At 47.4% G+C, this 19,645-nt stretch overlaps 1 protein-coding gene across 1 annotated transcript in view; it reads right to left on the reverse strand.

Annotated features, from left to right (window-relative positions):
- Positions 1-19,645, reverse strand: part of SFGH (S-formylglutathione hydrolase) — a 117,795-nt gene that overhangs the window by 21,301 nt on the left and 76,849 nt on the right. Inside the window, exons 5-7 of the mRNA XM_086512259.1 lie at positions 14,347-14,543; positions 14,172-14,270; positions 3,608-3,673 (exon numbers count right to left, since the gene is read on the reverse strand). Of these exons, the coding sequence (XP_086368385.1) occupies positions 3,608-3,673; positions 14,172-14,270; positions 14,347-14,543 (362 nt within the window). The remainder of the gene's footprint in view (positions 1-3,607; positions 3,674-14,171; positions 14,271-14,346; positions 14,544-19,645) is intronic.

Genomic DNA, 19,645 nt, shown 5'->3' on the forward strand with positions numbered 1-19,645 from the left:
AGAGAGAGAGAGAGAGAGGGGGGGGGGGGGGAACTTTTTTCACTTCTGTATCCCTCTCCCTCTCCTGCTGCGGCCCGTCAATCATGAGAAAGCAGAATGGCAAGGATGACCCGGTGGAGGATGCCATCCAAAAATGCAAAAAAGAATTGAGCGAGTCCATTAGCAAGATCAACCGCCACCTCCTAGGTACTATTAACGAACTCGACGCACGCGTAGCAACACAAGAAAGCACGATACATACACTCGAGGATCGCGTGAAGGCCCAAGATGAGGAAATCGCACTACTCAAGAAAGAGCTTGCAAAGGTGCCATCGAAGAATGTCCTTGAGGAAGGAGAGCTTCAACCCTCTGTCATTGAAGAACTTAACACGATTAAGGAACAAGTACAGGCCATCAAGGCAGGTGGGGAGCAACAAAAAGAAATGACGACCTCGTGGATAGATGTCATCGCAAAGACCCAACAAAAAGCAGAAAAGGTCGAAAAATGGACCTCACCCTCTCGCAGATTGCTCATATGCAAGAAGTAATGCCGGAAATAAGAGTAACAAGGGAAAAGGGGAAGATTGCTTTTTACAAGGATGGAAAGGTGGTGATATTGGAGCGATGCCCCGCATGACGGTGCGAGACCTATGGGACCACACTAAAGATGGCAACCTGGGATTGTAATGGGTCACTCCGTCTTGCTGTAGGGGCCTTTGAGGATAGCTTCAGGGGGAGAGACATCATTTTCTACTCTGAGACGCATCAAGCACCTGGATAATCCATGCCACACGTGAGCGGATATAGATGGGAGACAGCCTGCAGACAGGAGACCAGATCGGAGCATCGAGGACGGGGCTCATGGGGAGTGGCAGACTGGCAGTTCTATTCAGGGAGGAACTACAACCACTGATATATATACCACGCAAGGAAGAACAGGCTAGGTACATGTGGGTGAGGCTCAAGGCAGAGACGGGCAGATACCTCTACATTGCTATTTGTTACTTTCCTCCTAGTACGTCAGTATATGCATCACCTAGAGGACAATCCCCCTCTGCCATTTTGGATAATGACATATGGGAGTTTTCTAAGGATGGTGACATTATCATACTAGGGGATTTCAATGCTAGGACTGCCCACCACCAGACAATATTTTATGATACTTCCGAAGAGATGCTTAGGGAGCTGGACGTCACAGAGATGGGTCTATCCACACTATCACAAGATGAGGAATACACTGAATATGGCAGATAGTTGATAGATATGGGAACCGCACACAGATTGGCCATTGTGAATGGCCTACGAAGATTTTCGACAACTGGAGGTTTTACTTGCTTTCCACACCGACATGGTGCCAGCCTAGTGGATTATGTTATGGCCCAACCAGGTCTCATTCCATTCTTTCAGGATTTCATGGTGGGCACTAGGCCAGTTGGAGTAGCAGTTGATCATGCTATCGTGTCTTTCACCCTGACCTTTCAGTTCAGCACAGCTCCATTAGGAGAGGTCCCCACACACACTCGGTATACCTTCATGAGGGAGACGGATTCTGTGTATATAGATGAGATATACAGGCAGCTATGCACCCCGGAGCCGGGACAACCACTAGATGAACTCACTCAGATACTGACAGAGACGCTCCATGATGCAGCATCACAGGCATACCCCCACAGCCAACCCACACGGAGATGATCTGGGAGCATGCCCCAAAACAGTTGGTATGATGAGGAGTGCAGAGAGACGAGGATCAAATTACAGAGGGAAGTGCTCATGGGTATTAACACACATAGACAGTCACGGGTTATCTTTCGCCACCTAGTGCGACGAAAGAAAAGGGCCTATCTATCTCAACTAGAGCGGGATCTATATCAGCTATTTATAAGTCAGGACTCATGCGAAGCATGGAGGCTATTCCACGAGCATTCACCACCACCAACGGTCACCTCCACTAAGACATGGGGGGAATATGCCACATCTCTCTACAGAGCATCACAGCAACCACCTTTGCCAGACCCACTAGAGACATGCCTGGAGACATGTTCTTTCTTTACTGCCAAGAGGGTAAGGAAAGCCATTGACAAGATGAAGACAAGGAGAGCACATGATCATGATGGTCTGGTAGCAGAGCACTTCATCCATGCCAAAGATATGCTTGCAGAGTTCCTGGCTATGATGTTTAATCGAGCCATGTATGAAGACTTCCCGGAGACTTAGAGTATGTCTACGATTGTGCCTATTTTCAAGTCAGGAGATCCCATGATTCCCGGGAATTATCGCACCATCATGGTGGGTCACACATTAGCTAGGTTGTATGCATCCATTCTTGAGCAAGAGCTGAGTAGATGGGCAGAGCGAAAGGGCATAAGAGCACCAGGGCAAGCAAGTTTGAGGAGAGGTTTCTCCACTCTTGACCAGATTCTGACACTCAGAGGTATTATTGAGGAGGGTAGACACCATGGCAAGAGGATCTATTGTAGCTTTGTGGATTTCCGCAAAGCTTTTGACACAGTGCCGAGAGCCAGACTTATACGCAGACTGCAAGACAGGGTGTGCCTACAGAGCTGGTATGGGGTATTCTGGCTCTATACAAGACAGTAATGGGGCGGGTACGCACCACTGAGGGTATGTCTGACATGGTCAACTCCACTATTGGAGTAAATCAGGGATGCCCCCTATCCCCGACTCTTTTTGGGATGCATGTGGACGAGTTTTCGGACTATGTAGAGCGTCAGGGAGACAGGGGGGCTCAGCTAGCAGGGACATGGATTCCGTTGTTACTGTATGCTGATGATATTGTGTTGATTTCTGACTCTCCAAAGGGGATGCAGCGTCATTTGGATGCTCTGCATACGTTTGCTCGTGACAGTGGATTGTCTGTCAATCTGGGACAAAAACATGAGTTAAGCAAGCACGTTTCCATGTTTTTGTCCCAGATTACGAAGCCTAGCCTCTGGCTGCTACACTCTGGTCATTGCAGCAGGCCATGCCACCTGCTAAATGACCGTCAAAAGTGACCTGATCTCATCTGCACCCAGCAGAGAGATTAATGGACTGCAAGGAGGTGTGTAAAGATGTGAAGCAAGCACCCTTGATTCAGCTTGGCAGTGACTTCCCTGTTTAGAGTATAACAGCCCAACTGGCCTCAGTACTCGCCCTCCTGTCTGCCTCTCTAGTATGGTCGGGTGGCACCCATGGTTGTACTATCTTGTGCACACTGAGCAAGGAATGTTTGTAGCCTTGGGGAAGATTTTTGTAAGCTGAACAAAATTTCTTTTACGGAAAGAATATGCGCTCACAAGACCAATGAATATGCAGACAGTGTCAACATCATATAAATAAAGCAAGTTAGAGCATAGAAAGTTCTTTAGGCATAACCTAGCTCCAGAATGAGACAATTATAAAAGAAAACCCCTGCCAGAACTATTTGGTGTAAGTATACCAGTACCAGGTGTGAAAAATTGCGCAGGTCCAGTGGTCATATTACGAAGAATGGTTGTACATCGCTAGACGTATTCTAGATTGATTATGAAGAGAAAGATGTTTCGATAACAGAAAATGACAAATTTCATGACTAAGGCACAGTTCTGAAGTTCCAGTATAATACTACACGAATCGCTTTCACATTTACCTGGTCAATAAGGATGGTTGTCTTTCCCCCCTCGTAATTCTTCATGAGCTCAGTAGCATCATATACCTGAAGCACAAAGAAAATTTTACATGTTAGCAACCATGATGTATACCCAGGAGAAGCCTAAAATAATCTCAAAGAAAAAAGCAAGTTGTAGACTCATGGTAGTCATCCTAAAGACAATATAACCATCAGCTCCATCATGAACAGTATTGACTGAAGTACAACATCCCCACTAACGTAATCAGAGCCCAATAGTGGATGGTGTGTAGCATACATCACCGAGCATAACATCCAAAGATAAAGTCTGCATTTGAAGTTTGTGCCATGGGTCCAATGATAGAGGGCATACTCAGCCACAATGCAGACTAGCAATATATGAAGCGTTGTATAGAAACTTCCGTACAAAAAAAAGGCGGTCATACGCAATACTTAAGATAGAAAAAGCTTACATCATATTGGCTCTCATCATAACACAGACAAAAGCTTCAGTATGCAATCTGCACGTCAGCAATGTGATTTTGAATATACACAAATGTATCCAAGACTGAACTTTAGAGGAAGGTACAAAATGATACCACACTGCAGATATACACCTGTTTTTTCCACTTTATACTTGATACTGTAAATCATTAATGTGAGGAAGAACTTCCCACGAGATACAAGCTTAACAAGTTGAGTAAAAAAAAGCCAAACGGTATTGTCAATCTGATCAAGTAAATCACTATAAAACATAGTCAAATGCTGTCCCCATTTCCCATGAACTACCCACTAGAAAACACTGAGCCTCAGGAAATTTGCAGCTTCAGAGAAATACTGATCTTTGGAACAAGTTTAACAAGTTTCAGCACCAAATCCTGATGGAGCAACAGGTGTGTTATCGAATGCACATGCATATCCATGCATTTGTAAGTGATCTAATCAATGGTGTTGATAGCGTGTAGGTTCCATTAACCATTTGTGCTTCAATTTGCATCCCCTTGGCATTTATTCAATTCTTAATCTTGCAGCTCATTTTGGGGAGATAATTTTTTTTTTGAAGCCTGAATCAAAGAGAATAAGCTTCATCTAGATCTTTAACCTTCCCCATGGATTTGCATGGTTCACTAGATGTGTCGACAGTAGGAACACTTATCAAATCAAAAATCAATTGAACAGTATCTTGTTCTTTGTGCTTTCATACAAGAGGGATATTTTCTTATTGGGATTTTTTGGGCAATCCCACGCGACATGGCCGCGACCACATTTGTAACATGTTTCTTTTGATCAATACTACGCCATCTCTTGGGGAGTCAACCATCGAGTAGAAGCATTGGCAACTATACTAGTTCAGGGTTGTGGAGTATCTTTGGTGGAGGATCGAGAACTTGGTTTTCTCTATCGGCAAGGGGAGGTAATTTTGGTGAATGCTAATTCTTTCTTCATGATGTGATCATTGATATCACCTTGGCCGTTATCTTTGGAGACTTGAACTCTATCTAATAATACCCTCTCCCGAGGATCTAGACATCGGTGATCTTGCTCACATCAGAGAGGAGTCACGCCTGAAGTAAATCCTGAACCTCGCCTCGGCTGGGTCAAGTGCTAATAATCTTGCAGATAACAGAGGAGGTTTGCAAGCGTTCCACCTCGGCCATCAAGCTCGCTTGCTCTTCTGGCGAAAGAGCAAGTCGAAGGGTTGGCTCTGCGGGGTCGGGCGAGGGGGCTTCTAAGGAGTCCCTTTGTGGTGGAGCAGGGGCCACCATTCTGTGTTTGCTGCTGTCGAAGTGGGGGCTGGTGTGTCGAAACCTGCGCCGATAAGCTGCAAACAGCCCACCACGACGGAGGCGAATGGCGGGAGGGGGGGGAGGAGGGTAGCAAGTGGGCAGCGGGCGGGCACTGTAGAAAATGGGGGGGGAGGGGGGAGGCGGTAGAGGCATGCTGGGGCAGCGAGAGCACAAGGGCAGGGGACAGTGAGGGTGAAAGGGCAGGGGGCAGCGCGAGCTGACGGGCCCGGGGGGGGGGGGGGGGGGGGGGGGGGGGGGGGGGGTAGCGATGGCGAGGGAGGTGCGTGAGCAGCAGCGAGCGTCCAGCTAGCAACTTTACTTACACCAGCAAGAATTAAATCCAATTTCAATTGTGTGGACAAGTCCAATTGAGAGAAACTGCACAACAACCGCGGCTTGTGCAACAATAAGAAAGAGTCTCAGTCTCATTATTCATATGCTTTGCGGAATGACTTCATGCATGATTGTTCAACCTCGGAAGTTGTATTTATGGTCACACGTAAAACCAAGGGTTTCTGGTTACACATTCTCTCATAATATACAACCTTCTTATCGTGACAGGCTAGAGAATACAGTATACTTTCAGCATGGAGCAATATGCTCCATTCACATGTAAAATGTGGGTTGACTATTCCATGCAAGCCTCCCATCATCATCCTTTATGGTTGAGTTTGTATTGTGATCAACCTATGTTGACACGCCTTTATCATGTTGACGATTGTTTCATATTGCTTCAGTCATGATGAGTTCACAGCTCGTGTTCATTACATTGTCTCTTCTTTGTTTGTATAATGGAGCTTGGTACAGATCTGTCAGTAGAATGCAAGCCCTTATTGAAGGCTATGGTAAAAGGTCTCCCTCAAGATCTAACCCCACCAGATTTGGAGCACAAAATAAAATCTTTCAAGGCACATGTGTGACCGATGCAAGCTTTCATGATCATTTTGGATCAATGCGTACAGCTCAATGTTCAGGCAGTGAGAGTAGCTTCAAGGAAAAATCAACCAATAGATGACTTGGCACCACCTGTCTGCTCTCTTGGAATGCTCATATCTTCTCCTACCTGATGGCTCCAGGTAACTCCTCCTTGGAGATATCCCTTGGGTCTGATATGGGTGAAGCTATAGGCTCTGGATGTCCTAGTGAGCTGAAAATAGCTACTAAGGAGAGGAGAAAGGAAGCGTTAGAACTTGTCTGATTCAGGTCCCCTTGAGAACTACTTTTGGGTACTTTTTGATGGGGTGTGAGTCACCTGAACCTGCAAAACAGATGACTGAACCTGATGCCCATAAAATGCAGATCTGGAGTTAGTTTGGAGACTTCTCAATCGTCTTCAACAGCTGCAAGCAATACCCTAACAGCTGTCAATCCAGATCTCGATTGGCCCAACAAATATCGCCAAGAAGAAGTGCCAATCTGGTTTAAACATAGCTGCCTAGATCAAAGCTGATAGTGTAACCGTGCAGTCCTGCAAAAGAATAAGGAATAGGGTGCTGTCCCAGCTGTTCCAAGTGACAAAAGGTGAGAGAAGAGGTCACCGAGGCTGGTTCTCCTCCTCCTGTTTCTCTTTCTCTCTCTTGTTCTCTTGTGCCTTCTTCCCTTCCTCCTCCTTTTACTTCTCTTGTGCATTCCTTGTGGCTGCAAAAGAATAAGGAATAGGGTGCTGTCCCAGCTGTTCCAAGTGACAAAAGGTGAGAGAAGAGGTCACCGAGGCTGGTTCTCCTCCTCCTGTTTCTCTTTCTCTCTCTTGTTCTCTTGTGCCTTCTTCCCTACTTCTCTCTCCCTTCTTTCTACTTAAACTCACTCTCTCTCTCTCTCTCTCTCTCTCTCTCTCTCTCTCTCTCTCTCTCTCTCTCACGCAGCCCCTCCCTCCCCCTCACGCAGCCCCTCCTCGCTCCCCATCACGCAGCCATCTCTCTCTCTCTCTCACGCAGCCTCTCTCTCTCTCTCTCTCTCTCTCTCTCTCTCTATGATCTCCCGATTGATTAGAGCCAAGGCCTCCGTACCTCACGCGATCATTCGAGCAGAGCTAGCTGCCCCCCCCATGGAGATTGAGGCGCTTACCAGATCAGTGTCCTTTGTGCACAGCCTATGGGATACTACTAGAGACAGATATGCTAGACTGGCCCTTGAGTCTTCCAGACAGTTAGCTCTACAGGGGGACACTTCATGCTGGTATGCACAGATGACTTCATGGTTTCAGACGCATGGCTTCACCATGGACAGGTTGCCCCCTTTCCAGTATTCTCTTCAGGCACCCTCCCTGTCTCTTACACGGGTGGAGATCACTAGACTCATTCGTCAGGACCTGATCCAGCTCGACACCAGGAGGACATGGATAGAGCCGCCTCAGGAGTTGAGCACGAAGATGTCTTTCTATAGAGAGCATCTTCTCCACCTCACAGGAGATGGGTTTGTGATTCGACCCAGCTACATGGACACACATATGTCTCATGGTTTGCGTTGTGCCATTGGTCAGATACGCACATCCTCACATCAGCTCGAGATTGAGACTGGTAGATTCAGAGGGATACCAGCAGACAGCAGGATATGCCGATTATGCCAGAGAGAGCCAGAGATAGAGTTGCACTACATATGTCATTGCACAGTGTTCTATGAGATACGGGGGCGTTTCCACTGCTTATTCAGAGAGGGTTTTGGTCCTCTATCTAGGGTCATGAGTTATGAGGATCAGAGATGTCTTGGACTATATCTACTTGAGTTACACAGGTATAGAGACACTTTACTGGGGAGAGCTAGAGAGAGGCAGTCCCAGAGACACATTACAGATTTCTTTTCACTAGATATGGGACAGCCAGAGGAGCAGCCACCACTGCAGAGCTCGTCCCACACTCATTCGACCACTACTGGCACTCTCATCGACCGAGCATTGGAGCTACAGAGATACAGACGACCGCGACTGAGGAGAGGAGCTACACAGCATCGACGGAGACTACAACAGAAGATTCGAGCCATACTCTCTCGACATCCAGAGTGCAGATGAGGATGGATCCTCACCATTTCTTCCATCTTTGTTCCACACACTGTTACATCCAGTTTACCGGGTACCTATTGTATCAGCTGCTACACCCACGTAGTTTTAGATTGTAGTAGTAGTAGTAGTATTTTGTTCCACTTCTAGTTCTTTTCTAGTTCTTTTGTACCCAGACATGGTATTAGATTCACTATTTTGTAACTGATTGGTCTCATAGGTCATTTTGGCCTTTTGAAGACGTTAATATAACATTTCATTTCATTTCTCTCTCTCTCTCTCTCTCTCTCTCTCTCTCTCTCTCTCTATCTCTCTCACGCAGCCCCTCCCTCCCCATCACGCAGCCATCTCTCTCTCTCTCTCACGCAGCCTCTCTCTCTCTCTCTCTCTCTCTCTCTCTCTCTCTCTCTCTCTCTCTCTCTCTCTCTCTCACACACACACACACACACACGGATACATACCCACACACACACTACACACATACACGCATACACACACGTACTCCCTCTCTTCCCCTTCTCCCCTCTTCTTCACAATATGAAGAGAGGGTAGTTACGAAGACAACCATGTCTTCCCCCATCATCAAGACGCCAACATCGACAATGAAGACAACCTTCATGCTCACAAACAAGAGGCTTGCACAATTGGAGAAGGACATGAAAGAATGGCGGATGGAGAGAGAGATATGGGAGGAGGAGAAAGCCACCTTCATCAAGCTATGGAACGAAGAGAAGGAGGACATGAGAGCGGAAATCCAAAATCTCAAAGAGGAGAAGGAGAGAAGGGAACGGGAGAACGAGAAGGAGAGGGAGAGATGGAGGAAAGAGCAAGAAGAGATGAAGGCACAAATCGATCTCCTTCATGCTTCCATCACATCCCTCACCCCCGAGGAAGGAGAGATTAAAGAGGAGGCTAAGGAAGCCCTCAAGGAGGAGATCACCAAAGCCCTCACCGCAAGCATTGAGGACAAATTGGAGGCCACCAAAGAAGGATGGGTCGAAGTGGTCAAAAAGAACATCAAGAAGGTAGCAAGAGAGGAAGCCCAAAAAGATGAGGTACTCATCGTACACACAACCATCGAGGAGGAGAAGATGCGACAAGCTCGCCGTCTCAATGTGCGAGTGACCGGCATCAAAGAAGAAGAAGGGTCTACACCCGAGAGCGATGGGAAAGCTAGAAGGCCCCCCGATTTATCTTGATGATGACCTCACAAAGATGCAACAAGATCACCGTCGCGCGTGCATGCCTAGAGTCCACCAAGCCCGCAAAGAAGGGAAGAAGGCAATATATCGAGATGGTAGGGTTATCATTGATGGCAAGACCATCGCATAGGGACTCGCGGCCTGTGGGACACACGAGGAGATTCATGTCACGGTTTGGAATTGCAATGGAGACCTATGGACACACCCAGAGAGACTTGAGGAGGTGATGAGAGGTCGAGACATCATTCTACTTACAGAGACACACGAGAGCCCAGAGAGAGGGTTACCACGGATACATGGATTCCAGTGGGAGTCTCTACATCGGGGATGTATGCGCCAGCACACCACTCGCGGCTCAGGAGGAGTGGCCATACTCTTTAGACAGGGGCTTCACAGCAGACTACAGATTGTTGCCCGGGACCCACAGGCCCGCTACATGTGGATTCGCCTCGAGCTCTCACGAGACAGGATCGTCTACATTGCCCTTTGCTACTTTGCTCCCACAGGCTCCAGATTCGCCCCTATTGAGCAGGAGTCACCGTACGCATGCCTCACGGAGGAGATTATGGAGTACTCCACACTGGGTGAAGTCTTCCTTATGGGAGACTTCAATGCTCGTACGCGCAGTGAGCAGTGTGAGGCATATGACCACGAGGACCCAGAGGCACTACACACTCTAGATGAGGAGGCTACTATGAGAGATACAGCAAACAGAGCTCCAGTCACAGCCTACGGACGACATCTACTTCGACTTGGCTCCCCGCACCGTCTCGTTAGTTATAACGGGATGGTCCAGTGGCCCACCTCAGGGGGCCTGACTTGTATGCCACATGGAGTTGCAGAGGGAGGGGGGAGTACAGTCGACTATATTCTGGGACCCAGGGAGGCTACACACCTTATCACATCCTTCACCATTCCACCCATACCCATCGGAGCCGACCACACATACCTCTCTTTCTCCATCACCGGAGATACCATCCCACACAGCTCCACAGCACACACTCCACACACCACCATCCATTTCACACATGAGCTAGCCTCTCTTTACTCGGCCGAGGTCGAGCATGGCCTATGCCTCCTCCACCCATCCACACCACTCTCAGTTCTCACATCACATATCTCTTCCGTTCTCCACACTTTAGCTATTAGCTCTTTTCCACACACCACTCACACAGGACGCACTCCCCCCCCCGGGACTATGCCTCAGAACCGCTGGTATGATGATGAGTGCAGAGAGCTATACCGACGCCTCCGTGCACGGCGAGCCTTAGGAGAGATCACAGAGAGAGAGGCCAGACGGCATATGAAGACGCTGACACGCCAAAAGCGGCGAGCATTCGAAGAGGCACAGGAGCTTGAGCTATACCGCCTATTCATGAGCATGGATAGCGCGACGGCATGGCGCACCCTGCGCGAGCCACGTCCGACTACAGCTATTGAGGATCCACAGATATGGCATGATTATGCAGAGCGACTTTATGAGGTGCCAGGGTAGCCTCCTATCCCACAGCCACACGAGCCACGCCCCACGTGCTCCTCCTTCTTTACAGCAGAGATGGTAGAGAGGGCCATACGCCACATGCAGCAGAGACGATCAGCTGACCATACTGGATTACAGAGTGAGCACATCATTTATGCGGCCTCCACTATAGCCCCGTTGATTGCACATGTCTTCAACCGGGCTATAGGGGAGGGCTTCCCAGAGGAGTGGACACAGCACACCATAGTGCCTATCCACAAATCTGGCGACACCCTGGACCCAGGGAACTACAGGACTATCATGATTGGCCACACGATGGCCAAGCTATATGGAGCAGTACTTGAGGCACAGCTCAGCTGCTACGCAGAGATCGAGGGTTTACGAGCTCCAGGCCAGGCAGGTTTCAGACGAGCTTTCTCCACCACTGATCACATCTTCGTTCTGCGCTGCCTCATTGATGGGGCAAAGGCGCGGAAGAAGAGGCTTTACTGCTGCTTTGTGGATTTCCGCAAGGCCTTTGACACAGTCCCACGCGAGAGACTCTTCCAGTGCCTTCACAGCATTGGGGTACCAACAGAGATGATTTGGGCCATATATGCTCTCTACGAGAGGGTGACGGGTCGAGTTCGTTGCCCAGGCGGTTTTTCAGAGACCATTGCTAGCACCATTGGTGTTAAGCAAGGATGCCCACTCTCCCTGACACTCTTTGGGCTCTACATCGACGAGATCTCCGACTACATACTGCGAGCAGGAGGAGAGGGGAGCGACTTGGCAGGTACTCCGGTCCACATCATGTTATATGCTAATGATATTGTGTTGATTTCAGAGTCACCCGAGGGCTTGCAACGCCATCTTGAGGCCTTGGACGAATTCAGCACACACAGGGGGTTGACTGTGAACCTTGGCAAAACCAAGGTTATGATCTTTCACACATCCAGTGCAGTGAGGAGCGCTGCCACCTTCACAGCAGCAGGAGGACAGGTTGATGTAGTCACCTCCTATGTCTACCTTGGCATCACATTCACCAGCCTACCAGGACCCTTCACTATGAGGCAGGCTGCTGCTGACAGGCTCACCCGAGGATATGCAGCTCTGGCCATGCTAGAGCGGAGATGCCACCAGGCACACTTTCAGGAGCCCCGCACGAAGGGGTGGCTTTTCGACACCTTAGTCACCCCGGCCTTGATGTACTCGGCGGCAGTATGGGCACCAGGATTGACAGCTGACCAGTGGACACAGCTTGAGAGGCCACAGGTATGTATGATCTCACGCTTGCTCCGCAGCAAGAAGACAGTGCCACATGACATTATTAGAGCCGAGCTCGCCACACCACCTATGGTTGTAGAGGCACTATTCCAGACAGTCTGCTTCATCCAGAGGATGAGAGAGCTACCTCCTGACAGACTTACTCGTAGAGCATTTGAGGTAGCTATACAGCTATCAGAGAGTGGGCATGAGAGAGCATGGTACTCACAGGTCAGAGCATGGTTTGAGGGACACGGTCTTGACATGGAGAGCCTACCACCATTCCAGTACGACCCCCACTCACCATATGTTCACCTCTCTCGCAGTGAGAGGAACTTGGTATTGAGACAGGATCTGTGGCAGCTATACACTAGGAGAGTCTGGGAGTCACCTAGCTTGGGGACGAGGATGTCAGATTACAGAGACCAGTTTCTCACCATATTGTTTGGGGGGTTCATACAGAGACCACGCTACATGGACACATATATGCCACATAGCTCACGGGTGGCGATTGGTCAGCTGAGAGTGGCTTCACACAGGTTAGAGATTGAGATCGGGAGACATACTGGTGTTCCCAGGGAGGAGCGAGTCTGCAGAGCCTGCACAGAGGAGGTGGAGAGTGAGGAGCACTTTGTATGTAGATGCAGAGCATACACTGAGATCAGAGGCAGGTATGAGGCCTTATTTAGAGGACAGCCCACTCTCCGAGAGATCATGGACTCTCGAGATCAGAGACAGCTCGGACGTTTCTTACTAGAGATACAGAGCCATCGGGACACACTACTACAGCCACACACAGCTACACATACAGAGGGGAGACAGTCGCAGCTCACAGACTTCTTTCAGAGGATTGCCGCCCCTCCCTCACCAGACACTCAGAGGGGAGTGACACTCCCACAGGCGGAGGTGAGCCGAGCTAGACGACGACCACGAGTCACAGGCTACAGGGGCGCGAGCTCCCACCACCGACAGATCGAGGAGATCCGAGCCCGGGAGCGCCGTGCCACTGAGGAGCGAGTGGCTCAGATGAGGGCCGACCCGACAGCTTTCATCCGGGTAGCCTTGGCACCAGACCCGCCCATGTACCACATCTTACATCCCCCCATTAGTACAGGATGGAGCTAGATAGCTTGATGCATTCTCATGATTGTACTACCTTGAGCATATAGACATGCATATACCCCTAGAGATAGAGCTCCATCCCTCCTCAGATACTCCACTACCCACATTCAGTTCAGTTTTGTTTCATTTGTCTTTGCGATAGACGGATGACATACACACCATGTACATTTGATTTGTCTCATAGGCCGATTTCGGCCTGACATAGACGTTAAAAATCTTTCTTTCTTTCTTTCTTTCTTTCTCCTCTTCCTCCTTTCCCTTTTCCTCCTCTTCTGAAATCTCTCTAATCCTACCTGCTCCATAAATTTGTACAATTCCAATTTGTTCTCCTCAACAATTTGCTCCAATTTTACCAAAATTTTTGATTTGTTTAAATTGTCCAATTTTCCCCACTCCCCCAAATTGCCAATGTCCCTAAAATTGTATGTTCTTAAATTGGGCAACTTGTCCAATTTTTCAGTTTATTACAGTTTTCTCGATTTGCCCCTCGCAGCTCCCATAAAAGGTCTAGCAAAACACAATCCCTTTTTGTGTGTGTACCTTGCAATGATGATGTTTGCTACAACTTTTACTCTCTCTTAAGTTGTAATTATTAAGGTTAGTCCTTCACTAAAGTTTGAGTTATGTCTCTCAACTTGTGATGTGTTTACCCTGACATGTATTTCTAATCCATATCAGTAGGTTTACATTCCAATATCAAGTTGTTCGGACAAGCACCCAAGATATCAACATTTTAATCAGAGGCGTGAATGCAAACCTTCCATTGAGACTGAACTGAACCAAGATAGCCATGAAAAGCTTTTTGTCCCCAGGCGCTGCTTATAGGGTTACAAATAGGGGCAAAAGCTGAGGTAGACTGCATCAAACATGAAACAATAGCATAAGAAATCTCAATAATGTCCCAGACTGACAAGCTTAGATTCACTTCCTACTTTATATTTGTCTGAATTTTTTAGGAATATTGTAAGTGCGCCATGACCACCCATGGAATGGCCAAATATAGAAGCCCGAGTAGTATCAAGTTGTGGAAAGTTTGCACTCAAAAGCGATGGCAGTTCTTTGGTAACATAGCTGTACATCTGCCAGTTTTTCCATTTCGGCTCTGTAGCATCCAAATAAAATCCAGCACCTGAAACAAACAGCCTTTATTCAGAGTATATGTCACCATTTTCAAATTTTCAACAAAATACAAAAACGTACATCTCTTAATGTTCCAAACACATTAAAGAAAATTAGAGACAGTGAAAATATAAAAGGCACAAATATACCTGCCATATGGTCCGAAATAGGTTTGCTAACAATCAAGCATCAACATTCCATGGGTGCCCTCATAGGACAAGGTTTTACATAGAAAAAAGGCTACTGATAATTTCAAAAAAAAAAAGTCTGAATCCATGTCACAACTACCCGAATAAAGTGATCTCTCTTATATCCTTTCTATTGATAAATCCTTTTTAAGGTTTTCCTTGTATAGATAATGAGTGACATCAATCCGGCAGAACTAGTGTTGGTTTGCACTAGTCCACTACATAGTCCGATAGTATATACAACACACACTCTGCCGAGCTATGTCTTAATACAATTTAACAAATATACATCAATTCAATCTAGTTTGTATCAATCACAAACTTGTTTGTCATATTATAACTTTTTTTTTAAATAGTCCCTTCATCATAATTTAAGTCAACTCTCCAAACCCTTGTAGCAAGAAATCTAAGTCGAAGCTCGAATAAACTCATGGACCAATACAGCATAGTTACCCGGAACAGGAAAGCGAAACGGGGAACGACAATGGCCATGGAATGCCATTCCATGTTACAAATACTCACGTCTGAAACATGGAACGGGAAGTTGGAATGGGAACATGGAACGGAGACTTGAAAATGGCCATTCCTTGTAACTATGCAATACAAACTATGGCTACCAGCACACTCAGCTCCAAGCCGAGGACTCACGGGTACAATGGGGGTGTTGAGGCTCCAACTGTCCAAGGAGAGTGCAGATGTGCAAGTCCTGAACTGAAACTTGGGACTCTAGACTCGCTGACTCATATGACGCCTAAAACCAATTGAGCACATATACAACCATAACACGCACCACAGTCCAGCTATGCCTATCTCCGCACTGTGGTGGCAGTGAACTGGCCGCGGTGTCCTCTAGACCACAAATCCCTCAGTCTGCCACATGTCACTGCCTAGGCGAGAGTCCACCCAATGTGAACCCAAGGCTGACTATAACTGCTGTCCAAAGACAACTGTGAACTGATGTCCAGGTCCTGTGACATTGTAGCCTGCTACAGGTTGTCCGCCACAAGACCACTCACAGTCCCGAAGAGTGGTGGTTAGCTAACTACTGACTCTGCAAGAACACTCCTAATATGTACACTTCAGAATGGTGAAGAAACCATCGAACTACTGATGCTCCAATAATGGTGGGAACAAATAGAAAGGCGGGTACGAGGAGGGGGGCCACGCATATAGGGGAGGATCGGGGCCATACCTTGGATGAGAGTGCATCCAATATGGCACGACGGCCCCATTGGCAGCACGTGGAGGGGATGTAATGTGAGAGGCAGTGGGCTGATAGCCTGGAAAGCCACCGAAAGGTGAAGCATGACGTTACAAATGGGCCCTAAACTGAGATGAAGCTGAAGCGAGATGTGGAGACTTCTCCGACTTCTCTATACCATAGGAAACCAATGGAGTATCTATTATTATGTCTTTGCTGGGACCGCCACACATAGTAACAGGGAATGGCCGTTTTCAGGTCTCTGTTCCCCGTTCCCATTCCAAGTTCCCGTTCCGAATCCCTGTTCCGTGTTTCAAACGTGGGTACCCGTAACACGGAATGGCATTTTGTTCTGCGTTCCCGTTCCGGTTTCCCGTTCCTGGTAACTATGCCGCCACATCAACAACACTGTTAGTGACAGTGACAGTAGTGGGTAATGCATCTGAATGCCTAACCGCAATGGAATGTGCATGGGCGCTTGAGGGGACACAATAGCTACCACAAGGGGGGGCTCCTAGACAGATCCCCGATCATTGGCCTCTCTAAGCTGCATATGTAAAGTTCTAACTACACTTTGAGATCTTGCACTCGTCTCTTCAAAATTCTAATGGGAACGCGTGTCTCAGCAATCAATACATCTCTGTCCATTACTCTCTGAACGTTGCTCCGAACCTCCCTTTGCATGTTTTCATACATTACACGATGCAGCCCGTGAGTACCCTGCAATGTGAGCGCCACATATGCAATACTCTGAATGGTTTTATATCGATCTCCAAGAGATTATCAGCCTGGGACAAAAAGTTCTAATACTGGTCCCCTTGCCCTAAAGTAGCTGCTATAGTAGTAGGTATGTTCGTATTGTGAGGGATTGATGCAGCAACACTAACCCATGGTTGGGTGCCTGAGACAATGACAATGCGTGGAGTGAAGGTAGAGGTGGCCACGGAAGTGGCACTGTGGAAATTGGAGGAGCAGCAGAGAGGACTGGGACCTCTAAAATTCTGAGCTAAGAGACGGCGAATGGCAATTCCAATAAGTCCTCAAGCGAGTCTCTGATTACTTTAGCACTTTTGCACGGGTTGCCTTTCCACTGTGGCCGTTTAGATGTACCCTGCACAGCATTGTCTTCATCCTTCTATGCCTGAGTGGAAGATGGGGCACTTTGTGCATGTGGCATACTCTAAACCACCCAATTCGTGATTGGAGCTACATAGCAATTTAACTTATCCTCCTTTCCTTTGTTCTTTGTCTTGAACCGCTTTGCCCTATCTTCCATCGCCTTGAAGAGCAGTTGGTGAAAGGGGAATGGCAGACAATGACAAAGACAAAAAAATGTATCACATACTGCAACAGACGACGAGGTGACTGCCTTGTTGGGTGAACGCACAAAGAAGTGATATTGTAAAATGAGTAGAGCTATTGGTTTCTGAAATAATCTGCATGAGATGACTTCAAGAGCTCCTGACAAGCACTAGCCGTATCCTCTGTAGACAGATTCGAATGTCTTTGTGGTGAGAGTCGCACATTTTAGATTGCAAAAGTGAGCAATAGCGAGCACAGTTTGGCATCTCAGACATGGCAAGCTAGATCTCCCTGTGCCAGATGTCGAAAACCAAGGCGAACCAGCTGCTGTTGAGCGAAAACATCCTTCAGTAATGGCTTAGGTACTTGCAGATGGTAGACCATTTGCAATGCTGCCTGAGAGAAAGCACATGATAGTCGAGGTATGAAATCAACTGTCGACTCACTAAAGGGCCGTAGAGTTTAGCATTCACTCGATCTTTACTTTAATAAACTTAATGACACAGAGGAACTTCACGAATAAACTTGTGATTAGAATTCAACACTTCAAACAATCCAAAGATTGGTAGCTAGAGTGCTTCCAAGCAGACAATGACACCCCCCCCCCCCATTGGCCACAAAGGTTTGTGCCCCTTTCGGTATTTCTTTATTCAATTAAACTTTCGAGAAAATCTGTAAATTCCTACGAGCTGTCCCGCTTTAATTGGGCTGAAAATGACCTACTCTAACCCAATTTCCGCAACATAACCGTGGTAGGAGGCTTCACAGACAAAATTCCCATCCAAAAGGTGGCTTTCCCGATGCAATAGGGCACTTTCCTAAACTTGGCGAGAAATTACAGCACGCTGAATTCTCTATTTTCGGCCTCGAAAATGCACTAGAACACTTGTACGACGATCTCCTAGCTTCCCTGAAGCTCTTGGGGCTATTAGGGTCAAAAAGGGTCCCTAAAACTACAAATATACACAGCAGACCGTACTTTATTGTTTCCGGCTCCATTTCGTGCGTCGGTCGCATTTATAGCAAGCATAGTTACCAGGAACGGGAAACCGGAACGGGGAACGCGGAATGGCAACTGCCACAAAATGCCATTCCCTGTTACGGGTACTCACGTTTGAAACACGGAACGTGGATTCGGAACGGAAACTTAGAATGGGAACGGGGAACGGAGACCTGAAAACGGCCATTCCCTGTTACTATGATAGCAAGCCCTCGAGCTCCCACACCTGTAAGGCTACTTGCCCTTTGATTTTGACAAGATTTCTCGCGTGAAATCTCTACGGGGGATGACCCACTAGCTAATCCAGTACCTGTCTAAGAGGCTCTTGCCTCGGCAATCACGCATGAACCCACAATTGTACATTTAGATGAACATCCCTTGAGTTGGGCACGATTTTGTATTCAGATAGGTGCACGAGAGCGGAATCATCATGCTACATAAGACAAGGGAGAAGGCAAGCTTTCCATTAAAGCTGTGAAACATGCACCCACTACTCACACACACAGTAGGCACTAAATGAGTAAGATGGCAGTCCCCTAGCTCAGATATCTCGCAGATTGACTCCGGAGCCGCTAAGTGTCGAGTTTGCCTCTTTTCAGTTAATTTCCTAGTACCCACCAACTTATAAAGTGTCGTGTGGGGCCTAAATGACTTTGAATTGAGCCTAGACATCCTTTTACTGCTCTGATTTCAATGCCGGCTGGCCCGCCAACTCGTGGCAACCTCGCCTTCACTGTTGCTGCGGGTGAAACTCTCAGCAGTCAACCATTACACACTGGCCATACAATGTCCAGCCATTTGTGACTTCAAAAAGAGGGTCCCAAAAATTAAATAAAAAGCAAGGGAAAGAAACCAACAACTAAGGTTAGTGGTCGTCACAGCCTCATAACATACCCCCCTCTTGAAATCGCAAACGTCCTCAATTGCATGCCAGATATACATGCCATAGATGATTTAGTGTTGTTAACACCCTTTTATCATCACATGTATCCGCATGAAAGGTCATGGAACATACATACAAATGACTTCCTTAAACCTTCATATGTCACGTGCACATCTACCCCTATGTGCATGTGGACAAGCTATCTCAGGTCTAGGGTTCAGGTCTGCTTAGGAAGTGTTCCCGCACCTTTGTGAGCCTGTGAGCAGGCAGTGCATGTCCAGGCACTTAGATTAGCTGCATATCCTCTGGTTGCACACATCATATTCATTAGCATGGCATTCAATACCCATCATGATCATTCTAGAGAGCATATAACCCTTTTTCCCAAAATACACATTTTTCACTTATTTATTAATAAGTGACTTTTGTTGGAAAAGTAGGTGGCAAATTGCTAAAGGATTATAAAAGAAACCTAGAGCTAGCAGTTTTAAGCAAAAGAGACAGAAGAAGTTCCAGCAACTTACAGTGTTCTCTCCTC

Source organism: Adiantum capillus-veneris, chromosome 5 (assembly GCF_014529385.1).
Source record: "Adiantum capillus-veneris isolate H3 chromosome 5, ASM1452938v2, whole genome shotgun sequence".
Lineage (NCBI taxonomy): Eukaryota > Viridiplantae > Streptophyta > Polypodiopsida > Polypodiales > Pteridaceae > Adiantum > Adiantum capillus-veneris.